This window comes from Schistocerca gregaria, chromosome 1 (genome assembly GCF_023897955.1).
Source record: "Schistocerca gregaria isolate iqSchGreg1 chromosome 1, iqSchGreg1.2, whole genome shotgun sequence".
NCBI classification, from domain to species: Eukaryota; Metazoa; Arthropoda; class Insecta; order Orthoptera; family Acrididae; genus Schistocerca; species Schistocerca gregaria.
The window spans coordinates 902,661,353-902,674,879 of NC_064920.1; the positions used below are offsets into that span (position 1 = coordinate 902,661,353).

General features: G+C 37.2%; 1 protein-coding gene across 1 annotated transcript in view; it reads right to left on the minus strand.

Moving 5' to 3' along the window:
* The window catches only part of LOC126274593 (ATP-binding cassette sub-family C member 5-like), a 271,486-nt gene that overhangs the window by 85,661 nt on the left and 172,298 nt on the right, over positions 1–13,527 (minus strand). The window contains exon 15 of the mRNA XM_049977127.1: positions 632–818. Within this exon, the coding sequence (XP_049833084.1) occupies positions 632–818 (187 nt within the window). The remainder of the gene's footprint in view (positions 1–631; positions 819–13,527) is intronic.

Consider the following 13,527-nt stretch of genomic DNA (forward strand, 5'->3'; position numbering starts at 1 on the left):
TGCATGAAAAAATTTGGGGATTTTTCCCGGATTTCCCAGTTGTCTCAGGTCGTATACACATTGCCTCTTCTAAAACTAATGACAGTTTTTGAATGTCATTGCATCAAATGACACTACTGTAATATGAGATGGAGGAACTAATTTCGGATTACAAGATATTTGCTTGCCATTAAAGTACAAAAAGTTGCAGAAAGTATTACACATAACAATATCTGAGAGACATATTAGAGTACTGTGGAAAGATGAGGCTTGTCATTTCCAGTGGTAACAAAATACGAGGAAAGCTATTTTAATAATGCCGAAGAAAGAGATTTTTTAATTAAATTTTATATTTGTGTAAAGTTCCAAGTATAATGAGAGAATCTTTCTTTTTTCCATATCTATTTAATTAAATTTTATATTCATGTACAGTTCCAAGTATAATGAGGGAATCTCTTTTTTTCTACTTTTTTAACTCTTCAATGATCAACTACTCAATATTTCACAGATGGCAGTGAGAATTTTGCTGATAAATAGTGTGATAAATCCCAGTCATATTAATTTTTCCTTTCCCTTCCATAACTGACTGAAAGGTCTGAGTTTATGTAGCTTTAGTCAAACAAACAATGGGAAATCTAGAGTGGAAACATACCTTCTTCAGAATAGAGTCCCTCTTCATTCACGGAATCACCTTCTTTTGTTTCTTTGTTGTCTCTCACATGATCAAACTGCAACATTTGATAATAGTCTCCCTTTAAATTTAACAGCTCCTTATGTGTCCCTCTTTCCAATATATAACCATCCTTCATGTATAACACTTCATCACACTGTTCCAGGAACTGAAATTAAAATTGAGAAGTTATATGACTGACAGTTACTATGTGGTGCTCTAATAACGAGTGGTTGAGTGTCCATGGTAAAACAGTGAATGCTCCTTCCAATATTACACGCTAATGATTAGATCTGCATGTTCAATATGCACAATACTTCGGTGTAGAACCATATGCTAATAATGGCAACAACATTGATTGTTAAAATATTCTCTCTCTCTCTCAGTGTCCATAATGTTTTGGGGAAGAGAATCCTGATTCACATATTCAGTGTTAACTTCAAATCTTAAACATGTTTACATGTAATTTTAAGCAAAAGGTGCATAAAAGTTTTGCCTTCAAATAATGGGCAGTAATTGGTATACAGTATCCCACTCTAGCTTTACTGAGTGGTAATATGTTCTGTATTTAATACGGTAAGCAGTAAATTTCTTAACACTAACTAACTTAATTGTATCAAAAGAAAAATTCACATGAGAGGACTATAAAATTACAAGGAGATACAAAGGAGGATCAGAAAGTAACGCATAATAATTTTTTCCTGCCCTAGTATTGCAGTTGGAATATTGGAATTTCATGACAATGTAGTTTGTAAGTTTTTGCTATAGATGGTATTTTGTTTTCACGTGCAGCTCTAGCAAGAGAAGCCTGAACTCAAAAAAAAAAAAAAAAAAAAAAAAAAAAAAAAAAAAAAAAAAAAAAAACAGCTCAAATGTCACTGTCATCAACTTGTGAAGAGTAGTGAAGTGTAGTTCAATATACTTGTGAAGAGTAGTGAAGTGTAGTTCAATATTTGTGGGGCGAAGGCCATAAACTGAGTGAAATTAACAGGGATATGGATACCAATGTCTCCGTGTGGTGTGCATTTTTCCAAGAGGGCTGTGTAAATCTTAGTGGTTAGCCAGCTGCTGCAACCCAACAGAATGTCAGAACCAATGATGCAGCAATTCTGAACAACCAGCATATGCAATTGCAAACCTTATCAAAACAGTTCAATATTTCCTATAGTGCAATGCACAGTATTTTTCATGACACAATGAAATTTCATAAAGTTAGTGCTTGCTGGGTGACTAAGAACCCGACAGACAACTGCAAGGGCCAATGAATGATGGCAAGCTTGGATCACGTAACATGTTATGCCATAGATGGTCATGACTTTTTGAAAGGACGCATCGCTGGTGATGAGTCATTGGTGTACCAATCCATGCCGAAAACAAAGGAGGCCTCTATTGAGTACAAACATGCTGGTTCCCCAATACAAAAAAAATTCAACGTGTCTCAATCTGCTAGGAAAGTGCTTGTGACAGTGTTCTGGGATACGCATGGAGTGTTATTGGTGGGCACTGCTGAACATTGGACCATTGTGAATACTGCAGTCTACATTAAAACATTTAGTTGCACTGTGCCCTTTGTGACAAATGCCATAACATTAATGCTGATGGTGTCAAACATCTTCATGACAACACAAAAATCGCCAAATTTGGGTGGAAAGTGCTCCAGCATCCACCATACGGTTTGGACCTTGGGCCATCGGGCTTTTATCTGGTCCCATGAAGAAATTCCTTGCTACCTAACATTTTGCGATAGATGTGGAAGTGAAATCAGCAGTCCACAAATTGCTACACTCCAATCGAATGGACTTCTACGAACAGGGCATACTGAAACTGGTATCATGGTGGGAGACATATGTTGAGAATGCTGGTGCTATGTGGAAAAATAGGTAAAATATGTAACTTCATTTGTGATTATTTTTGTTTTGTTACCTATTAAATGTTTTTTATTCTAAAATTATGATGTGCTACTTTCTGATCTTCCCTCATAGAATGACTGGCCAGTAATTACCTTCAGAATGTAAAATACCATTATGTTAAAATGCACACACAAAAGTACAAACAACTGTTCTAGCTTTGAGAGCTGTTCCTTTCTCAAGGAAGAAAGAACAATAGCACACGGACAGTTAAAAAGGAGTAATGCATCACTCAGATCTCAGGTTGAGAGGGATCTCCCAGTTGTGATAACAACCAGATCTTCGTCTCCCCTCATCCTTGCAACACATGTTGCTCTCAAGCTGTTGTCTGAGAGGCCAATCATTCATTAATCTATTTTATTCATCCATCCATCCAACATATTCTGTAGAACTCAAGAAAGAGAACCTTCAGGTTTGCAAACAAGTCAAAGTATACATCTACAAAATACAAGCAATTCTTGGAAACTTCAATCTGTATACTACATTAACAATACACCAACATTATACTGCTCAATTTTATTCATGCTTATGTCAGCTAACTTTAATCAAGAGGAATGCTGTTTCTTGAAACAATCAGCTGCCACTTGGTCAAGATCAGACAGCTGTCGTTTCCCCATTCGGCAGCTTAATATTTACTCGCTTACTATCATATCTTTCAAAGACAATAATTACCAAAATCCAAAAACACCAAGACCTGTTTACAATACACGACAACTTGTCACACAGGTATGTCATGAAAACTTCAACTTGCCATGCACCTATTCTTAACTGTACATAATCAGATTATTTGTAGAAAGAGTGACTAATAAGTTTTGTGCCCAGTTTTCTTTGGAACTAGCTGAGATTCCAATTTTTTAGGTTTTATGTTAGACGGAAGCTTGTTAACTATCTTCATACCAGAGCAGGTAACTCAGACCTCAACCCAAGAAAAGAAGGCAGAGTCTACACGAAAATTTTTTTATATATTTTTTATTGTGATTGTGTACATCACAGTTCCTTTAAAATTGATCAGTGTCAGCAACAAAGATCAGTATGTAGTCAATGATTTGTGAAGTGGGTGTACAAATCTAAAGATCTTTAAAAAACCTACAAATGTAAGGTAATCAACTTTATGCAATATCTAACAGCTCACTTCTGCTGACTGAACACTTTTATTACTTCACCTGTACTGGCCCAGAAGATAGTACTATAAGGCAAGCAGCAAAAATATGCAGAATAAGACAACAAATTTATGTTTACATTAACACAGTCTGAGATTCTTCAAAGTGCAAAATATGATTAACCATAGTTTATTTATGTGCTGGTTCCATTTTAACTTTGTTATCTAACTGGTGTACAAGAAATTTTACACAGTATATTTCATTTAGTGTATGGTCATCAATGTCTATGTTTGATGCGAACGAGTCATTACTGGCTGTCTGGAATTGCATACTATGAGTATTCCGCTGTCTCTTATGAAGATACGTCTATTGCTATAAGAGGAATGTCAGTGACACCAAATACTTTAGTTTTCCAAGCAGATTTTTGTGATCCACATAAAAAAAGGCTTTAGCCACCTCAGAAAGCATATCAACAACATAATTTCTCTTATTTAGCTCCACCAGGACTTCATTTGTGATGTCTTATGCTGCTTTCATGCTTTAATAAACCCAAATACAGAGACAATTAACAAGTTCTGCTTTGCTAATTATAAAAGTATCCTGTTATAGGTCATTTTCCTAAATAGTTTTGAAGGGAATCGAAAGAGTGAATCAACGTGTAATTTGAGGTAGTCTGCCCACCGCCAGTTTTATAGGTAGAGGTAACTACAGCAAATTTAATTCTATTCTATCAGGTAACTTGCCTTCATTCACTGACTGATTAACAGGTTAGCTTAAGATTAACCCTAACATATCAGCACAAACTTTTAATATTCTGCTTGAAACACACACTAACCTACCCCAATTACTGTCTTTTCATGACCAGACATATTTTGTAATCTCTTTACGTGCTAATGTCAGTTGATGAAGAACACAGTGTCTTTACTTGAAAATTTAAAGTATCCGTATTTGATTGTTTTCAGTGGTTGCAGTTCTTACTGCCACTGTGTAGAAGTGATTTACTGAATTTGGTCACCAATCATTTGAAAGTGCCACAATTTATGAATGTTCAATATAATTTAGTTTGCTTCATATGTTTGTTTCTTATTTAATAATGTTCCAACTTGTTTTTGCCTTAATCTTGTTTAACTCCAGAAATTATCTATTCTTTATCCCTTTTATGTTCTATTTTATCATTGTTTATTTTGTGGAAAAACAAGACTCATAGTGCTGTAGTATCTGTTACAAGATAAATTTCACATCTACAGTTTATGATTTACGAATTTTTCCCATGCATTTTTCTAAGAATTTCTCTCTAAAATTATGAGCATTGTCACTGCTTATGGTTCTGTGATACAAACTTTTCTTTTGTGGTATGTACCTAACTGGTCTTTTTTATTGTTAAATTTCACTACCATGTTTAGATAAATCTTTGTTTATTGGTTTCATATCAAATGCTTTCAATACTTTGCCACTTGTATGAATGGTAAACAATAATAAGCAGGACACTCAAACAGAGTCAGCATTGAAATTCTCTGTAAAATATCATGTTCTGGTACACATTTCACGTCTTGAAATGTCTTGCCATTTTAGATTAGCTGAAACTATTATAACAAGCACAGTCTGTTCTAGCCTGTAAAGAGAACCTAAAACACAGAAATCATATCTAAGAAACGAGTAAAATCCCATATCTAGTACATACATCAAAATTGATTATTGCAGAATGTTCAGATATTTCAATAATAAAAGAAGTGAAACATCTACGGCCTTTATTTCTGGAAATTATCTGCAAACTGCATCAGATCTGGTAAAAACGTTTCAAGCCGATACACAAGACAATAGTAATGGATACAAAATACCAATCAATCATAGCTGCAAAATTTGCTGTACATATAGCAAATTTATGAAAATGTTAGCTGCACGGACTGTTTAGTTTCAGGTCACCCTAGGCGAAGAAGGAGATGTTGTTGGGAGTAGTGCTGCTGGGCAACAGCTAAATGATTTGCTAACATTTTCTCATTATTCTTTCACAGCATCATGTAAAAGCTTTTACTTCAACACATACTGAACTACATAGTGAAAGTGAAAAGATGTTTCTGAACAAACTAAAAGATATAAATCACTCTAATAAGAGTTACGTCATGGTAACAGTTGTAAGTATGTCTTTTCCTACATTGTTAACACAAAGTGGGTTACAAATCACATGTAGAAATAGACACTCAAAAACAAAAGGGGTATTTACAAACAAAAGCTCTGTAGGCATTCAAAAACAAATAAACCATTATATCAACAGGAAATTATTTGGAGTCAGCCATGTAAACAAGACTTCAAAATTTGTATCAAACTATACCAAAGAGACCACAATTGTGTCAGCTATTGTTAAGCATGAGACAAAGTTCAGAAACCTGATCAGCAATGTAGAGAAACAATGTCCGGATTCTACAAAAGGGACTGCTTTGTTCTCACAGCGGGATAAATGTTTACAGCAAAGATTCCAGTGCATTTATTGGAAAATTTGTTGTTATCTTAGCGTTTCTGCTGACTACAAATCTGTCAATGAGAGACGTGGCAGACTGGTCTTCTGTGAATAATGAAATTCGACAAACTACATTAAACATTTCTGTTCAAAGGTTACAACTAGAAGAGTAGAATATGTGACACTCCTAGAACAGTGGGAAGGATCCTTTGATCCATAAAGTGATTGGTATTAAAAATCCACAACATAGCTAAGGTAAGACATACTTTTTTTCCATTCATTTGCATGTGATACGCCCACACTTCAAGCAAACCTTTACCTCAAAAGTTATAATATTTTTAGATTACAATTTTGGATACAAAATTTTACACATCTAACAAGAAATGTGACCTATTTCTAAAGTTCCTGACATTATTTCATTCATTTCACTTGTTTGCTTCTCAACACTGAATTCCCACTTTTCATACAGATTTTCTGCAGACAGCTTTTTTTACATTTATTACAGATATCATTTGTCTTGTTTCTTTTGTGCATCCTAGGGTTGGATTGGGTTGTTTGGGGGAGGAGACCAGACAGCAAGGTCATTGGTCTCATCTGATTAGGGAAGGACGGGGAAGGAAGTCGGCCGTGCCCTTTCAAAGGAACCATCCCGGCATTTTACTGGAGCGATTTAGGGAAATCACGGAAAACCTAAATCAGGATGGCCGGACGCAGGATTGAACCGTCATCCTCCCGAATGCGAGTCCAGCGTGCTAACCACTGCGCCACCTCGCTCGGTTTGCACATCCTAAATTTACATTTCTTTCACTCTTCTGATTGTCCGATCCTACAGCCATTTCTTTGATCAGTTGTTGTTTCCTGTTAGTGAATTCATCTACCAGCTGCAGAACAAACATGTTGCTCTTCCAGTTACTTGACTGTAGATGATCTACACATTTATAGCTGCTATGTCTAAGATAATTAAAAGACACACATTGGCCATATCCTGCATGGTGACCTTATCCGAATATTTTCCGACTGTTTGAGCAATGATGTCAACACTGTACTTTGTGGTGTTACAGAAGGGAACAGTTTCTGGTTTTTTCTTTCCTTCTTTGCTCAGTACCACTATAGGATGTAGTGTGCTGTGAACTGTGACACTGTTTCCAGAATGAGATTTTCACTCTGCAACAGAGTGTGCTCTTATATGAAACTTCCTGCAAGATTAAAACTGTGTGCAGACCAAGACTCGAATTCGGGACCTTTGCCTTTTGCGGGCAAGTGCTCTACCATCTGAACTACCAAAGCATGACTCGTGTCCCATCCTCACAGAGTTCGAGTCTCTGTCCGGCACACAGTTTTAATCTGCCAGGAAGTTTCAGTGACACTGTTATTTTTAATCCATTGGTACACTATCAAGAGTGTACCCTGGCCTACCAACCTTATTCAAGATGACAATGGAGTATAAATCGTCAAGACAACAATGGAATGTAAATCAGATCTGCCCTTCTTCATGTAATTAGAGATATCTCGGCAAATCTGGTTCACTGTTAATGCCAAAATGAAGGGATGTGAAGTTGTCTGCTTTCACATTACTTCCTTGGGTTAAAAATAGCTCCTAATGGCTAGGGTTAGTCAGCCTTTCTCCGTACCAATGCACGGGAAAGCACTGCAAATTTCTTTTAATGCCACATCCAAGACTGTCCAAAATTTGTCTCCATATTTGTCTGGTTTGCAACGTACATGAAACTTTGCTTGGAAGTAACTGCTCACCATTTGTAGTACTTTCATGGGGCAGTAACAGTGGAGGCAGTTTTGCGTTAACTTTTCTCATATTTAAGAAATAAGAGAAAGTAGGAAAGTACTGAGCTGCGGATGACTTCTCACTGAAGTGGAGGATTCTGATAAGTTCTCAGAATCTGTCTCCTCCTTGTTTTATCCCTCATGAGATAAGGCCCCCAAGAAATTGAAGGTCATCCAATAAAACACCTTTAGCACAAGAAGCACCTCTGGTATACTTGATACTAATCACTGCCTCCATTTCTTCCAACGATTTGATCGTTTCTTTTTAAGGTATGCATCATCAATGCATCATAAAAAAAAGCAGTTGGAATGCACCTGATGATGGAGACATCCACCCGAACAGCAGGCATGTGCAGTGAGTCCTCCTCCTCCCTTCAGGACATTCAAGGCAGACCACCTTCCAGGTGATGACACTTCAGCGACCTTTCATTCTGTGCCCTCTTCGAAGTTGAGTCATAAGTAGATGCAGATGTTGAGTTGATTCCAGAGACTGTTATGAAAAGAACTGAGATCGAAAGACATCGACTGATAGCTGGCGCTCTTCAGTTCGCTACCAACAGTGTCAGCTGCCTCTGGCAAAAAATCACTATCTGAATCAAGTAAGTCATATTCTGATTCAATATCCGAGTTCTCTAGAATATATAAAATATCATTAGGAAGACATAATCGCCAGACCTGTTACAGTCAAAAAGCACTACCTAACTATGCAGACAACAGCAGCAAAACACACGAAATAAGACTAAAAAGTTACGTTATGATGTCCTGTACATAAACCTTCCGAACAGTACCTACATCATCATTTGAAGCAGTGATTGCTGGCCAAAGTAAAATGCAATGCAAGCAACTTAATTATGGGAACAGCTATATTTTTAATAAGAGTTTTGCCACAGGTCTACCTGCTCCTGCTGTTATGGGTACCGTATTTACTCGAATCTAAGCCGCACATGAAAAATGAGACTCGAAATCAAGGGGAAAAAAATTTCCCGAATCTAAGCCACACCTGAAATTTGAGACTCGAAATTCAAGGGGCGAGAAAAGTTTCAGGCCGCACCTCCAAATCTAAACTAAGTTGGTCCATTATAATATGAGACACAATTTAGGTCAAATGAACAGTAGTTTGGTTCGAGTCTTAAGCTTAACAGTTAAGCTTTACCAAGTGGCCACTGCTCTGCGTCAGGCGCTCCGTCCGTATTTATATGGGTACCCTTACTTTTCATGTGCTTTGTCTGGTTTGAATTGATTGCTTATTTTTCTTTGATCTGATAAGTGCCGTTCTCTTTGTTATAGGTTTTTATGTCACTCTAATTTGAAAATGCATTATTGTACAGTGTCATGCATTGTTTGTCGCATTTTGATAATGAGTGTTTACGACCTGTCGCTGCTCGCGGCATGTCTTGATTTTATGCGCGCTACCGCAGCTTCCAATTGAGGAATCGTCTCATTAGCGAAACAATGGCAAGTGACTGCTGTTTGTTGCTACTTACACTGCTGCTTTCTTTGATAATAATCAACAAGAACCAAATAATAGACTGCGTGTGATAAAAGATGTTGTGAAGGAGAGTTTAGCGAAAATTTTTCTTCGTTTGAAAATCTTTGCAGATGCCTCTTTAGTACGTCACATTCTGCACAGAAATTAGAGTCATCTTAGATTTAAAAATCTAGTCAGTTGTCGTGCTTCATTTCTGATTGTATCACTATTCGGCGTAAGAATAATACGAATATAAACATGGCATGCATGTGTATATTCTTCCGCGTTTGCTGTTGTCTCACTCTAATTTCGTATTTTATTAGGCAGATAGGATTTAAATGAGATAGCAGCAAACACGAAAGAATACATGGCAAACTGTTTATATTCATATTATTCTGATGGTGAAGAGAATACTGCATGTGATTCACAATTCATAAAAGTTCCTCTTAGCAACTGTCTCTTGTTACAAGTAGGAAAAAATTCATAACGTAGAGTTGACCTTATTGACAAACACCCCAAACAGTCTTGCCAGTCGGATTTTTGTAGTACATTGAAAGGCTGCTAAATTCGAGGATGAACAATATGGAAATTGTATTTACTTCGTTGGATAATGTATGAAAATGCAGTGGTCGAAACTTGGAGGTGGAGGAAAAAAATCTAGTCTTCCACCTTAATTTATTTACTGATGCAGAGGTTTTGGCGCCACTATTTATCTTTGTGCCTGCAAAGCGTGCCTCTGTAGCTCTACATATATTCGACAGCAGAAGTTAATTGTGACAGCACCTACCAACATTTTACAGAACTTCCGGATACTTTGCATTCGATTCTAAGCCGCAGGCGGTTTTTTGGATTACAAAAACCGGAAAAAAGTGCGACTTAGATTCGAGTAAATACGGTATATTTTTATGAAATTTCCATGAAAGCGAGAAAATTGAGAACATTGCAGTACACAATTATGAAAAGCACAAGAAATGAGAAGTCACAATGTTTTGATGGGAGAATTCTAAGAGGTCAATTTGTTATACTGCAAATAAAGATTGAAAGTGGGCTTTTGAATGCTTTAGCTGTTCTGGTGTTAAAAAAGCAAGACTTCTTGACATTAATACTTACTAGTTTCACAAAGCATCGGCTACATCTACATCAATCTAGTAAGAAGCAACTTACATCATGTATACACAAAGATGGTGGGAATTAACGTGCAATAGTGCCTGTGAAAGCAAAAAAGCCATCGCCCTAGATGTACACGCAGGGAAACTAGTGAAACGGGTAAATTCCAACAGGATTTTCTCCAACATAACAATATAAAACGAGTATTGAATATAAATGTGGAAGTTTAATTTTCTTATAATCATTTTCACAAAAATTAAAAATTGCACATGAAAATATTAATATATGTTGACTTTAACACATGTGTGAGAGCAGACAGTATATTCGCTTCACATTTAAAGAAACCGACAGCCACAAATGAGCTAAATCTAAATTTTGATCAATGTATCAGAGTAACAGCAATTGCCTTGGCACATGTACATAATATTGTAAGCAGTTGTAACTACAATGTAAGAGAAAAATTTATTCTAAATTTACGAGTACAGACCATGCAGTTCATTTTGTATCATTACAAAAATGAAATTCTGCCTGCAAAGAGAGAGAGAAAGAGAGAGAGAGAGAGAGAGAGAGAGAGAGAGAACCGAAACACTGGGCCTCACCTTGTTGCCTGCCAGCAAACCCATGACACTCTGACAACTACAGTAACTTTTCAACTGAATTAACAACTGTATTCAATTAAGACTTTGCAACACTATGGAGTGTGTCTCATAAAAATAGCTCACAGGTAACAAAAGAAATTACAGTGCCTAGACTTAGGAGGAGGAAACTGGTTGAATGGAAGTTAGCTAGTCTACTTGGCCAATCAATGTACCTTAACCCAACCCACACAAACCACTATCTCAAAGGCACAATTTCCATCATCCTGCCCGAACTAGAGTTATGTTGAATACTTTGATATACAGAGTTAAAAGCTTATTAGACAGGAACAATCTCAATGCGCTAATAAACCACCTAGCATCTGTTCAAACAAAATGGCTTCAGACACCTTAAATGAAGCCAGTTTTCTCAGGAAAACACAAATCTAGATATTGTATAGCCAGGCAACACTACAAGACCGGAACATGATTTCTCTTCCATTATGTGGATCAACATCAAGCAAAATCAAATTAATCTTAAACAGACGTGAGATTAAAACTGGTTTCGACGGCCTAAGAAAATCAAAAAATTTTGTGCCCTGAGAAGAATGGCAGTGGCCTCAGAGTACCAGGTGTTTACAATTCTCCATGTGGCAACAGTACCGCGTAAGTCCATTCTAAGCATTTCCCAGCACTGTACCAAACATCAATGGCACATAGAATACAGATACCTAGAAAAGTCTTCTGCTGTCAAACACAGCCTAACAAAGTATAAAATCTTTTTATTAGCAGATACAGATTCTAGGCCACACTTAGGAACAACTGTGACTCAATTACCAAAGAGCCAGTGGAAATTAGAACATGCGTAAAATTTTTTAACAGAGATTGGGATTCAGACTCAACAGTGTGTTGGGACAGGCACTTCACATTGAGACAATACACAATTGGATAGATTATGATAGAAATAAAGACACTGAGAGTGCATTTGATATTTTGCTATGTTTGGTCTGTTTCCAATATTCCTTTCCCACAGCATTCACCCGGAGGGCTTTTTGACTTGGACCGACAAAAAGTCTAAAAGTCAAATTACAGAAATAAAATCATTACAGTAAAAGTAAACAGTGCAATCAAAATTAATTATATAAAAAAAAGTTAAATAAACAAGTGCACTTACGAATGAAATGTGACTCCTGTATGCTCTAGATTATATAAGACAGCACCTACAGTAGAATATCTTTGGCTTCCCTCTGACAACCATGCCTCCATCCTTGCTACCTTCCCTGTTTTCCTTTCCCTGTTGCTTCATAACCTGGGTTGTGAGTAACTAAATCTACTTTCCCTTCTTCCCTTTCTTTCCCCTCTCTCCTCCCTGATGAAGGAACATTTATTCCGAAAGCTAGGAACTTAAATTTTCGTTTGTTTTTTTGTGTTTCTATCGGCTGTACTGAGCTGAGGTAAGTACTGGCCAGCCCCTCTATCTCTTTGTTAGTAATTGTTTCACATCTTTATATGAGATTTTCCATTAATTAGTTACAATTAGTACATTTGTAAGACACAGAAGCTATTTTTGACCAGAACACTTTCGTCAGAAGTTAATGTTTGGGACAAGCGGGTGTCAAGTTTGTGATGTCATGACAACTTCCCTTATTATACCTCCAAGGTGCCAAAATAATCTGTGATTAAAAGGGGCCCTTCTTCATAAATTACATTTTTGCAATTCCTTAAATTCTTTGACAGTCAGTGGTTTTCCTGATGACTACAACGATGGATACTGACACACATTTTTATTGAGAATTATCACATGTGCTCCATTAACACAACATATCTATCGCAGAAGTCTTCGTGATTATATCAAAAGCTGTTTAGTCTGTTATAACAAGTGAAATTGTCAGTGAAATACAGAAAAAATGTCCCTCTAAACTGGTGATAGATGGTACAGCTGTTGTAGATTCCAGATCCTTCAATGACTTCTTCATAAACTATAATGAAAAGGGTGAAACTTCCTGGCAGATTAAAACTGTGTGCCCGACCGAGACTCGAACTCGGGACCTTTGCCTTTCGCGGACAAGTGCTCTACCATCTGAGCTACCGAAGCACGACTCACGCCCGGTACTCACAGCTTTACTTCTGCCAGTATCCGTCTCCTACCTTCCAAACTTTACAGAAGCTCTCCTGCGAACCTTGCAGAACTAGCACTACTGAAAGAAAGGATATTGCGGAGACATGGCTTAGCCACAGCCTGGGGGATGTTTCCAGAATGAGATTTTCACTCTGCAGAAGTAAAGCTGTGAGTACCGGGCGTGAGTCGTGCTTTGGTAGCTCAGATGGTAGAGCACTTGCCCGCGAAAGGCAAAGGTCCCCGAGTTCGAGTCTCGGTCGGGCACACAGTTTTAATCTGCCAGGAAGTTTCATATCAGCGCACACTCCGCTGCAGAGTGAAAATCTCATTCTGGAAACATCCCCCAGACTGTGGCTAAGCCATGT